At 59.2% G+C, this 16,354-nt stretch overlaps 2 protein-coding genes across 4 annotated transcripts; one reads left to right on the top strand and one right to left on the bottom strand.

Moving 5' to 3' along the window:
* Positions 1 to 107: 107 nt before the first annotated feature.
* Positions 108 to 14,762, bottom strand: NDOR1 (NADPH dependent diflavin oxidoreductase 1). Of its 3 annotated transcripts, none has more exons than XM_071453803.1 (15): positions 14,611 to 14,761; positions 13,464 to 13,631; positions 12,771 to 12,848; positions 12,421 to 12,518; positions 11,627 to 11,725; positions 10,944 to 11,045; positions 10,240 to 10,446; positions 9,829 to 9,950; positions 8,707 to 8,927; positions 8,254 to 8,361; positions 7,177 to 7,291; positions 6,238 to 6,384; positions 5,596 to 5,714; positions 2,998 to 3,092; positions 108 to 305 (listed from the first exon to the last, which is right to left on the bottom strand). In XM_071453803.1, exons 1-15 carry the CDS (start codon positions 14,611 to 14,613, stop codon positions 161 to 163), a joined length of 1,827 nt encoding a protein of 608 aa, XP_071309904.1. In that variant the 5' UTR covers positions 14,614 to 14,761; the 3' UTR covers positions 108 to 160. The 3 variants fall into 3 exon arrangements, with proteins under 3 accessions (XP_071309904.1, XP_071309906.1, XP_071309907.1); XM_071453805.1 differs by having other exon boundaries at positions 13,497 to 13,631; positions 14,611 to 14,760; XM_071453806.1 differs by lacking the exon at positions 10,240 to 10,446 and having other exon boundaries at positions 14,611 to 14,762.
* Positions 14,763 to 14,781: 19 nt separating this feature from the next.
* On the top strand, positions 14,782 to 15,708 carry TMEM203 (transmembrane protein 203). The gene has a single exon (XM_071453808.1). The coding sequence runs from the start codon at positions 15,065 to 15,067 to the stop codon at positions 15,473 to 15,475; it is 411 nt and encodes a 136-aa protein (XP_071309909.1). The 5' UTR covers positions 14,782 to 15,064; the 3' UTR covers positions 15,476 to 15,708.
* The last annotated feature ends 646 nt before the right edge of the window (positions 15,709 to 16,354 follow it).

A 16,354-nucleotide genomic window follows, 5' to 3' on the forward strand; every position in this document is an offset into this window, starting at 1 on the left:
GTCCCCCACTGCCATGGCCCTGCTGCTGTCAGGGAGGGGCTGGCTGGGTAAATCCACCCCTATCCTGGCTGGGGTAATCCCAGCCCAAGAAAGATGCCAGAGGCAGATCCCTTTGCTGGCTCCTTTATTCAGGCAGTGGGAGGGGAGTCAGGAGCCAGGCTCAGGACCAGGTTTCAGACTGGAAGCGCCGGGACCGTTCCAGGGCTGTGAAATGCTCCTCTGCTTCCAAGGGGGACAGGCCACCCTCCTGCTGCAGCACCGACTGCAGGGCCTCAGCCACTGCTGCTGGCATCTGCTTGGCATTCCTGGGGAGAGAGCAGGACACAGTGGAGGGTGAGCAGGAACACAGGGGGCAGAGCAGCAGCCCCAGTGCTCCAGGATCAGGAATCAGCAGTCCCTGTGGCCAAGCACACCACAGGGCAGTGGGAACCTGCCTTGTCCTGCCACAGGCTGCCTGGCACAGGGTAAATGACAGCCCTGAGAGGCAGCTCCTACCAGTCCCTCGAGAGCAGGGCTGTTATCCACAGGGCTCCTCAGCACAGGCACGTGAAGGCAAAAACATGGCCATGGGCCCCAGAGCCCAGGGAAGGAGCATCACAGGTCAGGAGCCCAAACACCAACCCCACACAGCTGCATCTGCCAGCATCCTCATTAGAGAGACACAGGCAACATTCACGGGTTGGAATTTATCAGCAGGAGGGCAGGAACCTGTCCTTTCATCTCTGGAACCACTCAATGTCAAACATGTCTGATCCTCAGCTGGGCAGGAGCAGCCGCTCCTGTCCTGCTGCTGCCTGCTCTCAAGAAATCCAGAATGATTGGTTTGATAGTGACATTTGGGACCAAAGCCAGTTCAAACCTCAAAATCAGAGAAATGCTGGAGAAAACATCAAGCCCCTGTGTAGAAAATACCCAAACAGAACTCAGCGCTTTCAAGCACAATTATTTCTTATGGGAAATCAGAAATTCTGACTTTTTTTTCCTGGAGAGAATTTCATTTGATGAACTGCCTGTGCGACAAAAAAAAAACCATCTAATAAAAAATTTCCCAGCCTGCTCCAATTGGCACGAGCATCTGGCAACGTCCTTGCTGTTTCCCAAGAACAAGGCAGAATTCTGACTTGCGTTTGAAGCTGATTAACATCCCAAAATACCCAGAAAGGAGGTCTTCTTTTTTTGGAAGAGTCGCATTGTTTCTGAGTCAGGCACTGATATGCAAGTACAAGATAATGGAGCTGGGCTTTGTGATGGAAAACATGTCAAATAGCTGATTTTTTTTCAAAAAAAGAGACATTTTCAACCTTTTTGCCCCTGAGTGAGACAAGCAAGGAACAATCATAGAGCAGATGCAGCCCTGGCTCCCCAGAGCCCTCTGGCCAGGGAAGGGAAGGCAGACACGAGTGTCCCATGGCCCAGGGCTGCTGCTCAGGGTCACACAGCTCAGGAGAAACTTCCCCCAGCTTTCTCCCAGTCTGGCTGAGACTGTGAATTTGGGGGGAAAACAGGATCACCCACCTGCACTTTCATGCCTGGCAGCTCACTGACAGTTCAGTCTGTGAGCTGGGGGGGCATGGTGATTCTGGAAGCCTTTCTACAGGGCTTGGGCTGCTCAGGAAAGGAGGAACAGTGTCCTCTGCAATCAGCACAATGTCACTTGTGCAGGGATCCCAAGGCTCTGGATCCCACCTGCCTGATGGGGGCTCAGGGACACCCCACACAAGGGACAAAGCTCCCAACAAGAGGAGTCTCAGAGCAACCCTGATGTCCAAAATACCATCCTCAAGGCCACACAAAATCTACCATGGGGACAGCTGTGCAGGCCCTGCTCTTCCAAGAAATTGATCCTCTTTGGAGATCTCCATCAGTACCAAAAAAATAGGAAAGAGAATGGAAGGAGAGAATAAAGCCATGACCCAACAGCTCAATAGTCTCAGTATGTGGGCTGTAGATGGAGGCACATCCCCAAATCCCAAGTGCTCCAAAGCCCAGACCCAAGGGCAGGAATGCCCAGTTTGGGGTGAGGCTCCAGGAAGCCCCGTGCTGCAGCAGTAAAGGACACAGTGGGGTGGCCTGGCCTCCACTTCCTGGGAAGTAAACACCAATCTCCTTGTCCCAGGAATGCAGCGAGGCCAGTCCTGCCCTGCCAGGCGCCAGGGCAGTTCCTGCTCTCCTGAAGGACAGGCAGGAAAGAACCTCCTGCAATCGCTGCTCGTGGGACAGCCAGGCCCAGGCCTGCCCTCCCCAGGTCACAGGGGGCACGGCAAACGCCATGGGCGGGCTCTGCCCAGCTCCAGCAGCCCATGGCGTTTCCCAAGCCTCGCCCTGGGCACGGGGAGCAGCCTCTCCCTGCAGTGCAGGCAGGTCAAGGGCTCTGGGAGCACAGAGCAGAGCTGCCAACACTCTGACCCCAAAGGCCAGACCCACCTTCTGGCCAGCAGCTCCAGATGTGCAACCAGCCCCAGACAAGCACCTGGAGAAGGGCTGAGCTGTGCAAGGAGACTGGCTGTGGTGCAACAGGGCTGGTCCCTGCCCCGGGAGGCAGCTCTGGGTGCAAAGAGCCAGAGAATGTGCCAAGGCTCCCAAAGCTGCTCCTGAGCCCCAGCACCGCTGGGGATCCTGTCCACACAAGTGGCCACAGGTGCCACACAAGCCTTTTCTCCAGTTTCATCAAGCACTGCTGGAGGAAAGGGCTGTGCAGGGGCCAGGCCTCTCCTGTGTGTGGATGTGCTGTGGGTCAGAGGCTGGGCAGGGGGAGGGTTGGGCAAGGTGGCATTGGCTGGAGAAGCTTTACCAATTCCAGCTGTGCCCCTCCTAAGGGGAGCATGGGGTAGGTGACAAACGTCCCTCTCAGCCCAGGGCTCCTGGAGCAGGAATAGAGAGGAGGAATGAGCTGCCCCTCTGCAACACGGGGCTGAGCCGAGGAAATGCCTCCAGGTGGGTGAAGCAGAAATGTGCAGCCCTGCTCCCTCAAGCCCTGCACAGAGAGCTCTCACTCACCCAGCCAGGTAGATATGAGCATTCTCACTGCTCAACAGCTCCCACACCAGCTTCCCATTCTCCCGGATGCGGTGCTGGACATAAACCTTCTTCTCCTGCAGGGAAACGAGGCACTGAGCCCACCAGCTCTGGAGCAGCCCCAGCTCCTGCTCTCAGGACAGTTCTCAGGGGCTGTTTCCAGGAGCTCAGGGCAGCACAGGAGCCACAGGGAGAAAAAGTTGGATCAATGAACAATGTGGGGAAGAGGAACCCCACACCCAATGTCTGCACTGGGTTGGGCTGGGGGGAGATGGGTGCAGCAGCAGGAGCTTCAGTGGGGAACACCAGGCCCCAAGCAGCCCCCCAGATCCTTTGGGTGTCCACTGGTCAGAGCCATGACCTGGGGAGGCCCTGTGAGGGCTTCCCTCCTGCCCTCTTCTCCCAGCATGGGCAGAGGAGGTTCTGTGGCCCTTGTGTGCCAACTCTGCTACAGGACAGAAACCCTTCCCTGCACCCCTGACTGCTGGAGACCTGAAACAGCTTGGAAGGGCAGAGGGACAGCCTCAGTCCCAGTCCCTGCCCCTCTACTGTGCTTAGGGACTGGATGGGGACTGGCTCTGCCCACAGAACAGCCAGTCAAGGAGACTTCCCAAAGGGTTAATCCACGAGACTTCAAGAATCCAAGCAACAGCCTACAGCCCTGGCTCCTGCCCAAGAGAACACCATTGCCAATGTGCCTGAACTCACTGCTGGCCCAGAGGGCTTCCGTGACAAAGGTGACACTGTGATGAAGGCCAGGCCCTGTGCTGGGTGTCCCCCACAACCCAATCCTGCAGTGGTGAGCTGGGCCATGGGCACAGCCTCCTCCCAAAGCCCCCTTCACTGGGCCATGGGCACAGCCTCCTCCCAAAGCCCCCCTCACTGGGCCATGGGCACAGCCTCCTCCCAAAGCCCCCCTCACTGGGCCATGGGCACAGCCTCCTCCCCATGCTCCCCCTCACTGGGCCATGGGCACAGCCTCCTCCCAAATCCCTCCTCACTGGGCCATGGGCACAGCCTCCTCCCAAAGCCCCTCTCACTGGGCCATGGGCACAGCCTCCTCCCAAATCCCTCCTCACTGGGCCATGGGCACAGCCTCCTCCCCATGCCCCTCTCACTGGGCCATGGGCACAGCCTCCTCCCCATGCCCCCCTCACTGGGGCTCAGGTCCTGCAGGCTGGGGATGTGTGTGGGAACAGCCCTAAGCAGCTCAAGCCCAGGCTGTCCCAGGAGCTGGTCACTGTGGGTCCCACAGGTCCCCTGGCTGTGCCAGCCCTGACTGGGCAGTGCCCTCAGCAGCACCAGCACAGCCTCAGCTTCAGCAGCAATGAGCTCAGAGCTGCCAGAGGCCCTGCCAGCCAGGCTGAGCTCCAAGGGCATCATCTAAGAAGCTCAAAACCAGAGCCCCCAGTGACAAACTGGGGTCACAATGTCTCAGGGCATCCAGGTTTGGCTGGGACCAGTCTGTACTGTGGGTGGGTGTGCTGGGACAGGGGGCACCTGCAAAGGGACTTCAGAGAGAAGAACAAAACTTTGCTCAGTTATGGAGCACCCCAGCCTTCAGCTGGGTCTTTGACAACAAACTTTTTGATGAGTTAAAGGCTGTGGTATCTCCTGAAGTCAAAGGCACAATGAGCCCAGTGTGGCTCATCCCACCTGGCTGTGGGATGTGACTGTGCTCCCACTCTGCCTTGGGGGCAGGGGACTCTGGTGACAAACTGCTTTGGCTGGTGGAGCAGGAGAGAGGGGACACTCCAGTGGAATTCCTGTCCCTCCACAGTCAACAAGAGCAGAAGGTGGCTCTGGCTGCTCTCCAGATTCAGAGAGCAGCAGGTGCCCCTTCCCTGGTCATTCAGCACCCCTCTGCAGTGCTGCTCCTGTTCATCACAGACTTGGAAAGCCTTCACAGAAGCATCCAGCTCCTGCCTTACAAGTGAGTGGATAAAAGACAATGAATTCATGTCAACACATGCACACAGCCAGGAGAAAGGGCTTGGGCTGGTGCAGCTGAGCTACTGAGAGATTGCCATTCCCTTTTTATCACATCTCTGTTCCAAAGCCAGGTTGAGCTTTTGGTGCCATCAAGGGACAAAGGAAGGCAGTGAAACAGATCCCTAGCTCAGGGAGCCTCTCTGGCAGCACTGCAGCCCCAAGGGCAGACCAGGGCTGCCCACAAGAGACACTGCCTGGGAAAGCAGGAAGCAAAGTGAGGGGCTGAGTTGTGAGTGTGCTCATACCCATGGGGAGCTTTTCTCTGTATATCTGGGACTCAGAGAGAGCTGGCACAGAGGCCAAGCTCCTCAGCTTCAGCCAGGGCTCAGAGGGACACCATGAGGAGGGGTACTTAACCAAGAAGTTATTGCCTGGTGACCCTCCAAGAGGCTTGGGAGCCTTTTATCACTCACGTGATCCAGCGAAACAAAGCTGGTTAATGCCTTATCTGCTCTGCTGTTCTCCAGCCTTGTCCCAGTAACCTTTCCAGCCCAACTTAGCCAGACACACCTCTGCAGGGCAGGAGGGGATCTCAGCCAGCACTGAGGCGTGCGGGGGAAGGAGGGGCCTCCTCTTCTGGGCACTAACCTGGTCCCTGGAGAAGGCTGTGAAGAGTGTCAGGAAGCCCTTTGTCACCAGCTCTTCCCACTCTCTCTGGCAGTAGAAGTCCTTGGATTGGTGTCGGCAGCCGAAGAAGAGGCAGTTCCCTGCAGGAGCAGAGCACCAGGGCTGTGCTGGGAGCACCCAGTGCTGGGCACTGCTGGTGCCACCTGCCTGACAGCCCTGGCCTGCAGAGCCACCAGCATGAAGTGAGCAGGAAGTCAAGTGACCTGTGGCAACCAGAGGCCCCTGTCCGCTGAAAAAGGAGGAGGGCAGAAAATGTCCTCCAGGGCTGCCTGTTCCCTGAGCCAAGGGAATGAGGCTGGGACAAGGTGCAGCAGCAGTTGAGCTCAGTAACCTGTGTTCACCCTCAGAGAGCCAAGAAAGACCCTCTGCAGAGCCTGATCCAACCCAAGGAGCTGCCCTGCAGCACAGCCTGTGAATGACCACACAGGCTGCACACAGCAGGCTTTGGGCCTCACCTGCCCCAGAGCTCAGCCTGCTTCTGCTCAACACAGCAAAGCCTGACCCAGTGGAACCCTCATAAGCCCCCAGTCCATCCTTCCATCTGCTGACACAGATCTGTCTGTGCAAGGGGCATCCTGAGTGCCTCCCAGGACCATCCCTCACCTCGACGTCCCAGTGCCACCCGCTCCTGTATCGCTGCTCGGAAGGGTGCCACCCCTGTGCCAGGGCCAATCATGATCACAGGGGTGGCAGGGTCAGCTGGGAACTTCATTCCTCCTTTCTTCACCCAAAGAGGCACCCGGACATCACCTGTGGAACAGAGAGACTGACAAGCATCACTCCACCACCAGTGCCCTGTGCCTGCCTGCGGAGGGTGAGTGGGCACCCAGCTCTTCCAGGGTGCTCCAAAGACACAGGCAGACCTGGCTCATCACCCCCTGGCACTGAGAGCACACAGTGTGTGTGAAAAGTCCTTCAGCTGTCTCAGCACTGCCTCTGCAAGAAGCTGAGTGAAGCTCAGAGTAAGGCAAGAGCCCTCCAGCACACAGGCTGCAGGACAGTCCTCTCGTCACACAGCCTGTGCCAGGGAACACAGCGGTGGAGGCAAGCAGAGATCCCAACCTGGCTGGTTGTAAGGGAGGCCCCAAGGCTGCCAGAGCTCCAGGAGCATTTGGACAAGGCTCTTAGGGATGCACAGGGTGGGATTGTTGGGGTGTCTGTGCAGGGCCAGGGGTGGGACTTGATGATCTTTATGGGTCCCCTCCAATTCAGCTTTTTCTGTGGAAGAAGGGACCAGTCTTCCCAGAGCTGTGGCTATGGGACTGTGGCCAGCAGTCAGAGTGCCCAGCAGACACCAGGAGCAGCTGGGAAGTCAGGGTAAGCTGGAGAGGCACAGCTCTCTGTGTGCTCTGATGAGGAGGGGGCAGTGAGGAAGGACAGAAGGACCATCCTGCCAAGCCAGTGTGTTCCCCATGGAGCTGGTGCTCCAGCCAGGCAGCTCCTGCACATGGTCAGCAGCCACACAGCTCCATCACAGGCCCAAGGGATGAGCACTGGGTGCTGTGGGAAGCACTCAGGATTCCCACAGAGCCAAGCACTTACCCTGCTCTGGGTTGAGAGAAGCCAGCCAGGTGGAGCAGAGCCCACGGCGGGGTTTGCTGAGCCGTGTCTTGTACCGCACCACGGCCACGAGGATCTGCATCCGCTCGGGATGGGCCTGTGTGACACAGAGCCATAAGCACACACCCTGCACAGCTCCTCATGGACAGGACACCCCCTCCTCCAGGGACAGAGCCTGTGCCCAGCTCCCACCAGGCTGCCTGCAACACCCGTCCTAGTCTGCCACTTACAATGGAGTACACCCCTGCTCAAAACCTTTCCAACGGGCAAGGGGGTTTTCCTGGGGAACCACTGCTACAGGAATGCTCTGCACAACTGGCAACAGTGATGGTCACTTGTCACTTTGGTTTTTTAAGATTTTTTAAGCTTTCTGATGTTGACATTCTTGTAGTGAATTTTCTCACACACTTTCTGTAAATAACTCATTGTTTTGCATTCTTTTATGGAGGAGAGAGTTGAGAGACTGTTAGTTTGACCAGTGTCATTGGAGAGGTGTTACTGTCACCCCCCAATCCGCTGTCACTTTTAGAAAACTATAAATGTTAGAGTCAAAAAATAAACTTCCCTTTTTTCTTCACCTTGAGAACAGCGGTGTAAGCTTGTGTTCTTTCGTGTCCTATAGTGAGTCACTGTCCAGCCCAAGAGGCTCCCGTGGAGCACAAATCCAGCTGTGCAGGGGCTGAGTCCACAGGCAGCCAGGCCGGTCCCTCTGCCACCTCCTGGCAGGAGCAGGGAGCAGCACTCCCCGTGCCCAGCTCTCAGGACACTCCGGTGGCACCACATCCCACTGCTCCCAGGGACAGCGACACCAGACCTCTGAGGTGGGCTGGGACAGTCCTGGCACTTGCAGGGCTGCAGGAGAGCAAGTCTCCTAATCTGAAGGTTGGCCTAGCCCTCAAGCTTGCATCCAGCACATCAGGCTGCTGCAGGCTCAGTGCAGAGCAGGGATTTGGGCAGGCTGTGGAGGCTCCAGGGGACATCTGCACCAACAGTCAGTGCAAGCCCTGCCAGACCCTCTGTTCAGACTCTGAAATGAGGCCAGAAGGGCTGAGCTCTTACCAGCAGGGAGGAGGCGATGGAGAAGGCACGGGGTCTGATGCGAGGGATGAGGTCGAGCAGATAATCAGCTGGGATGGCACATGTGCTGTGAGGGAAATCCCACAAGACCTGCAAAGCCAAGAGGGTAAGGCCTGGGGACCCCAGAAGACAGCCTGCCTGCCCTCAGGGTGCCAGAGGCTGTCCCACACAGCTGTGCCACGCTGCCCTCGGCCAAAGGCACCACACAGGCACCTCTGAGCACCAACCACCCTGTTCCACTGCCCTGTGCCCCCCAGAGCAGCACAGAGCCCACCCGAGAGCCCACAAGGATCTAGAGCTGGTCTTAACCACTGGTGGAAATCCATGAAGACTTCAGAAAGTGGGTGAAGTAGATTAAACTCCTCAGCCAAGAAAGCATGGCTGATGTGACCTGGGTGGCCTCAGCCCCAGCACAGCCCCAGGGGGCAGCCCCACCTCCAGCGTGGTCCTGCGGGGCCGGTTGCAGTAGCTGTACAGCTCCTCCTGGCCCTGGGCCGAGCTGAACTCCTGCAGTTTCTCCCGCTCCAGCTCATTCGTGGAGAAGGAGGCCAGGAGCTCAAAGAAGGAGCGCCGTGGCACACAGGAGATGTCCAGGTAATGTGTCACCAGGTACTGGATGGTGCAGGGCTGTGGCAGCAGGGGAGGGAGGGATGTGCCTGCAAGGCAAGGCAGTGGGGACAGCTCAGGGCCAGCCCTGCCCACCAGAGCAGGGCACCCCTGCTGCCTGCAGCACCCACGTGCTACTGGAGCAACTCCCCTGTCCCTGCTCCCACCGTGGGCCTCCAGTCCCTGCTCTCCCCAGTTTGCTTTTCAAGCCCACAAGTTTGCAACAGAGGAAGTCTGCAGTGTTCAATTGTCCCTCACTTTTGGCAGGTGCTTTGGGATAATGTCTTATCCACATGACTCCCACCCTGCCTGCACACAATGCAGAGGAAATAACCAGCAGTGTCATGTGTCAGGCATGTCTGTGTCTCCCACGTCTCTCCCAAGGGTGTGAGGAACAGCCTGAATTTCTCTTGGGTTTGTCTGCCAGGCAGAAATTCCAGCATGGACAGACACAGGGAAGTTGGAGGTGGAATGGGCGCTCAGGAGCCAGGAGAAAAATGCCCCCTGTTCCACACAGGCACCAAGAGCCCTGGGGGGCCTCCAAGGGGTTCCTCTGGTTGCTTGTGCTGGTTTATGGCTGCAGGAGCCCTTCAGGAGGTCCCTGGGGCACAGGCAGAGAATGGGGAGACCTGCACACCCCATGCAAGGAAGCACAGGATTCCCAGAGTGGGCCTGGGGCGGCTGCAGGATCCTCCCCACTCTGTGCTGGGGCTGCCAAGGCACAAGGCTCAGGTGGACCTGGCACTGCTGGATTCCTCCAGTCCCACTGGCTCTGCTCAGGATGCACACACAGAGCACTGGAGGGAAGGACAGACAGAATACAAGTCCTGTATCCATCCAGCACTCCCAACCAGCTCTACAGCAAAGGAAGAGCAGAGCTCCAGGCTGGGCGAGAGCTCAGGGGATGCCCTGTCTCAGCAGGAAGGGGAAGGAGCAGCAGGCAGGACCTACCAGGCTCTGTGGGCTCCAGCACAAAGCGTCTGTGTGGCTCCAGGCGCAGCAGCTGGCAGAACTGCTGCACATCTTCAGGGCAGTTCTGGGGCTGGATCATCACCACATCCCCCGCACTGAACCTGGGGATGCAGGGGGAGCTGCCAAGCACAGCCACGGGGCAGAGCCACAGCATGGCCACCCCGACCAGCACCCACACCAGGGGAGGCAAATTCCCACTGCCAGCAACAGGCAAAGGGAGCTGGCCCATGGGCAGGATCCCCATTCCATGGATGGGGACTCACAGCAGGGACCATGACCACATGACTGCAGCCTCAGATATCAGTGAGGAAGGGCAGCAGAAGAGGAGGGCAGGCTCCAGGACGCCTGGTCCCACACAACAGAGCTTGGGGGAGTCAGGAAAATGCTCACGTGATCCCTGAGCCCGCGATGTCAAACTCGATGAGCCGGACATCCTGGAAATGGGCCTGTGCTGTGAGCCTCTGGTTGGACACCACTCGGGCAGGGAAGGGCTGCAGCTCACAGGGAGCCCCCCGGGGGGCTGCTGGCTGCAGCAGGGCACCCTCGGGGTCTGGGGAGTCCTCAGGCAGGTAGTGCAGGGTGTATTTGGGGGGCAGGCTGTGGGAACAACAGCAATGCAATGCAGCAGGGTTACCTCCATGCCACAGCTCCTCTGCTGCTGCAAGATGAGAGGCAGGGAGAGGCCTGGAGTGTCCCACTGTATCCACCAGCCATTATCCCTATCCCCTGGAGCTGGGCTGTGTAAGGGAATGCAATGGAGACCACCAGGAGGAGATCCCAAGGCTCCAGAGCATTCAGGGGAAGGCTGGCTGGCACACACACTCTGCCAGGGCCAGAGGCACATCAGGACAGACAGATGGGCAGAACCCAGCTGGGGCAGCTGTCACAGCCCCCAGCAGAAAAGGGGACACCCATCCAGAGAGAGAGGCCACCTGTGGCCAAAGAACAAGGGACACTGGGGACACCAGAAGCTGTGTGGGGAGTGTTCCTGCTCCAAGTGTTCCTGTTCCATCTCCACTCTGGAGAACAGCCAAGGAAGCAGAGCCTTTCACCCCAGGCAGCCCCAGCAGTCCCTGCTCACCCTCTGCACTCACCGCACGTCGGGACTGATGATCTCAAGGCCAGGAGGGAGAGGATACAAGGCAAGGATCTTCTCCCACAAGGCCACAAGCCAGGGATCAATCACTGCATCTGGCCTGCAAGTGGGAAATTGAGGCTGCAGCAACATCATCCCTTCAGGACCAAGCCCTGCTACCCCTGCACATGCCCAACAACCATGCCCACAGTCACCCCAGGCCATTCCCTTCCAGCTTCAGGTCTGGGAACAAACACATCTCAGCCACTCTACGCACTCAATCGCTCTCCAGGGCCCAACCACTGACCCCTGAACAGGATCCCCAGCCCCTGAGCAGTGCTGGGTCACTGTGGTCACTGTGTCCCTGAACCATCCACAGCCTTTGCCCCATGCCAGGTGAGCACAGCTGAGGCTGCTGCAATGCCTGCAGGTACAGGGCTGTGTGGCACAGCCATGCCCTGCTCTGAACAGGGCTGGGGCTGAGCCAGGGGTCATGGCCACATTCTGGGGTCATGGGACACCCTGGAGAAGCAGGTAGCCCAGGTCCTGGCACAGGAGGGTTATGAGCAGGGATCAGCACGTTCCCAGAGAGCTGCAGGAGCAGCCCCATGGTGGGAGCAGCACACAGCCCTGCCATCAGCCCCAGGACAGAGCTGCAGGGCACCCCGGGGCCCCCCCACCACCCCTCCTCTGGGCTCTTACCCCAGGTCATGCTGGTCATCTCCCAAGGCCACGGGCAGCAGCGGGTTGCCCCCGAGCTGGAGCAGCCGTTTGTGCAGCTTCTTTGCAATGAAATTAAACCTGAGCAGAGAACAACACAGGGCAGGGCTGCTCCAGCAGCACAGCAGGCATTGCCACAGCACCAGCACACACTGCCAGGGCCACCAGAGCAGCACACAGGCAGAGCCAGCACTGTGACCTGGCCCATGTCCTGCCCAGCCTGTGCCAGTTCACAGAACCAGCTAGGTGCCACTTGCTGGCCCTCACAGGCTGTGCCCAAACCTGAAACGGGACAAGGGGAGTTCCAGGTTCCCTTCAGGGCTGCTTGTGCCCTGGGCCATAGAACATTTCCTTCCTTCCAACCCCCCACTGCCCCACAGAGCTCAGGCACACCCATGCCTCCCACTAGAGCTCTTTGAGGCACACAGGAACAACCTTCTGGGAGAGATCTGGGACCAGCATGGCTGGCTGCCACCTCTGTTTGATGTCTCCTGTTGCCTTGGCCCATAGCTGTGATAAAAGACTGACACATGATGTCTGACCCACTAAAGCATCCTTGGTGAGCTTGGGAGGAAAGAAAAGGGCAGAAGCCTAATTCCTGGGGGTGAGGAGGGACACAGCAGGGGAAGGATTTTTAAGGCTGGTGGGAGTTACATTTTGCTTGAGCTGCTGCTCCAGAATCAGACTCTGTCTCCCCTTACCCCCTTGGCTCTCCAGCCACTCTGCTCTCCACTGCAGTCAGAGCTATGAGGAACAGCTGCCCAGGAGCTGCTTACTTGGGGTAGGAGGAGTCCCCGAGGCCCAGCACGGCGTAGTCCAGCTGGCACAGGGAGCTGGCAGGGAGGCTCTTCCGGAACAGGAACCGCCAGAACATCTACAACAGGCACATCCAGCCAGTCCTGCTGCTGCCAGGCACCCTCCTGCCTGCCTGGGCCTGCATCCCTGCTCACCCATCCCAGCAGAGGGGGGAGCATGGCTTTCTGCACAAGTGCCCCTGCTCCTGTTCCCTGGCATGTGCCTGGCGCTGCTGCAAAGCTCCCCCAGCAAGAACAAGCCCTGCTCAAGCTGCTTCAGCAGAGAGCCCTGCAGCAGGAACATACAGCAACAGGACAGGAGCATGTCCTACCTTCATGTTGTCAGGTGGGTCTCCCTGGCCTGTGGTTGCACACACAAACACCACCAAGGGCTCATGGATGAGATTGGCCTGAGGGTACAAACACGGCACAGTCAGGTCAGCAGCCTCCAAACTGCTCTGGAGCCAGGATGGGACAGCTCACGGTGTTCAGCCTGGGGAAGAGAAGGCTCCAGGGAGACCTCAGAGCCCCTGCCAGTGCCTAAAGGGGCTCCAGAAGAGCTGGAGAGGGACTGGGGACAAGGCATGGAGGGACAGGACAAGGGGGAATGCCCATAAGCTGAAGGAGGGCACGTTTAGGTCAGATATTAGGAAGAAATTCTTCCCTGTGAGGGTGATGAGGTTCTGGCACAGGTTGCCCAGAGAAATTGTGGATGCCCCTGGATCCTGGGAAGTGTCCAAGGCCAGGCTGCACAGGGCTTGGAGCAACCAGCACCAAGCCTGTCTGAGTCCAACAGTGTTTGGACAACGCTCTCAGGGACAGGGTGGGATTGTTGGGGTGTTCTGGGCAGGGCTAGGAGCTGACTCCATGATCCTGATGGGTTGCTTCCAACTCAGCTGCTTCCAGTAGCCCCATGTCCCACACCCTCACCAGGTCACAGCAGCCCTGTATCCCACACTCACCAGGTCACAGCTGCCCAGGGCACAGCAGCAGTGCCCCAGCAGCCTCATGTCCCACACACTCACCAGGTCACAGCTGTCCATGTCCCACACACTCACCAGGTCACAGCTGTCCAGGGCCTGCACCCGGCAGCGCAGGTGCCTCCGCTGGGCCTCTCTGCCCACCCTCTCTGCCGTGTCCTGAGCTGTGCCAGTCTGGCTGCCAAAGAGCACCAGGAGTCCCTGTTCTGCCATCTGCAGGAGACAACAGCAGGGAAGTCACTGGAGGGAAAGGACAGGAGGGGAGGCAGGGCTGGGCTGAGCAGCACTGACCCCCAGGGGCTGGCACAGCAGCCAGCCAGCACAGGGATGGTGAGCAGCTGGCATTCAGCAGAGGGAGTCAAGGCTGCCAGGCTCTCTTCCCACCCCTGTGCAGCACTGAGGGAGGAATCCCATGTCCCAGCCCATAGAATAAGCAGGGACACTACTGTGCTCCTTGTCTCCACTGCCAGGCCAGGGGAGTGACTAAAACCCAGATCTTGCCCCACTGAACTGCCCTCACCAGCACAGGGTGAGCACAGCCCTGGGATGGGCTGTTCCCCAATCCTGGTGTAACTTTCCCGTGTGCCCTGGGAATCCTCCCTCACCTGAGGGGGCTGGGGCAGAGCCTGGAGGCTCAGTGACAGACAAAGCTGCAACCACACGGAGCTCTCAGCCAGACTCTGGCAGAACAGGGGCCCAGCCCAGAGGGAATCTAGCCCTGGCACCTGTCTGATCTGCAAACAGCCGCCATAACCATGTGCCACAGAATAATAATAAATTAAATCATAATAATAAAAAATAGCATCGCAGAATCCCAGACTGGTTTGAGTTAAAAGAGACCTTAAAGCCCATCCAGTGCCACCCCTGCCATGGCAGGGACACCTCCCACTGTCCCAGGCTGCTCCCAGCCCCGTCCAGCCTGGCCTTGGACACTGCCAGGGATCCAGGGGCAGCCCCAGCTGCTCTGGGCACCCTGTGCCAGGGCCTGCCCACCCTGCCAGGGAACAATTCGTAATTCCCAACATCCCATCCATCCCTGCCCTCTGGCAGTGGGAGCCATTCCCTGGGTCCTGTCCCTCCATCCCTTGTCCCCAGTCCCTCTCCAGGCCCTGGCAGGGGTTCCCGGGGTTTCTCCTCTCCAGCCGAGCAGCCCCAGCCCCGGGGCCCGGCCCGGCCGCTCCGCAGGACTCACCATGGATGGGCCCCATCCCGCCTCTGACGTCACCACTTCGCGACAGCTCCCGCGGACGTCATCATCGAGGCTGAGCGGCCGGGACTCCCCGCTCACCGTCTCCCCGCATGATGACGTCACCCGCTTGTCGCCTCTCACCGTGACGCCATCTCCCCGCGCCGCCGGGCCGGGCCGGGCCGGGCCTGGTGCCGGTGCCGGTTCAGGTTCAGGGGTTGCGGCGGGGGCCGGTGTCGGGGCCGGGCTGGACCTGGTCCCTGGCTGGGCCAGGGCTGGTGCGGGGGCCGGGGCCGCGGCCGGGGCCGGGCCGGTGCTGGGTTAAGGGCCGGTGTCGGCTCCGGCTTGAGGACTTGTGCCGGCGCCGAGGCCGGGCCGGGCCGGTGCCGGGTCAGGGGCCGGTGTCGGTGTCGTTGCCGGTTTGGGGACCGGTGCCGGTGCCGTTACCGCAGCGCGGACGATGCTGTTCTCCCTGCGCGAGCTCGTGCAGTGGCTCGGCTTCGCCACCTTCGAGATCTTCCTGCACGGGCTGGCCCTGCTCGCTTTCTCCGTGCTGCTCGTGCTCAAGGTGGACGGCGCGGCCGCCGCGCTCTCCTGGTGGATCGTGTTCGTGCCGTTCTTCGCCGCCGACGGGCTCAGCACCTACTTCACCACCATCGTGTCCGTGCGGCTGTTCCAGGACGGCGAGAAGCGCCTGGCGGTGCTGCGGCTCTTCTGGATCCTCACTATCCTCAGCCTCAAGTTCGTGTTCGAGATGCTGCTGTGCCAGAAGCTGGTGGAGCACACGCGGGAGCTCTGGTACGGGCTCATCATGTCGCCCGTGTTCATCCTGCTGCAGCTGCTCATGATCCGGGCCTGCCGCGTGAACTGAGCCCCGGCCCGGGGGGGCTGCCCGGGGCCGCTCCCGGCGCTGTCCCGGTGAGGAGGGGCCGGTGACAGCCAGGACAGGGCCGTGCCCCGCTCGCGGCCGTGCTGCAGAGCTTCACGTTCCTCCACAAGCTGCTCATCCCTATTCGTGCCCCCTCAGCCCCTGCCTTGTCCTGTCCTGTGAGCACGGCTGGGCATGACAGTTATTTTATTTTAGAATAAAAATGCGTTGAAGGATTTGGTTTATTTATAAATTCTTTTTGCCTAGAAAGCTGTTGTACCTCAAATTACTGCCTGGAGGGTGGGTGGTTGCTGTAGATCTCCTGATAGAGCTCAGACTCCTGCCCTGGCCTGCCCAGCAGCTGGCTCGTGGATTTCCATCTGTCCCCTCACCTCCCTGAGCACTTCACACCTTTAGTGCTCTGACAGGGTTTTGTGAGGTCATGTTGAGATCACTGGTGTGTGTATTTTTGAACAGGAATATGAATTTTCTTTGTGTTTCACTCCATTTCCTAAACACGGAATTGGGGGTGTGGGGAGGCAGGAGCATGCAGGGCTGGTGCTGGTTCTGAAGGGGGGTCTCACTGAGCCCCACCTCGGGCTGCAGCACTGCCCCCAGACCCCCAGAGAACAGGAGGAATTCAGTATTCCCTGTGGGAGTGCAAACCAGTGTGTGGAGTGCCAGTGTCACGGGGATGCCCAGGGTGGCACTGTTGGGGTGTCTGTGCAGGGCCAGGAGCTGCCCTGGATGATCCCTCCTGCTCAGGAGGGTCTGATTCCTGCACACCCTGAGGTGGCACTGGACCTGCCTCACAGGTGCTCTTCAGCTCCTGTTTCATGTTGGGATGCTCCCAGGGCTTGCTGTCACCTGCCCTAGGTGCTC

This window comes from Agelaius tricolor, unplaced genomic scaffold (genome assembly GCF_023055355.1).
Source record: "Agelaius tricolor isolate 1412-34295 unplaced genomic scaffold, bAgeTri1.0.p SCAF_37, whole genome shotgun sequence".
Lineage (NCBI taxonomy): Eukaryota > Metazoa > Chordata > Aves > Passeriformes > Icteridae > Agelaius > Agelaius tricolor.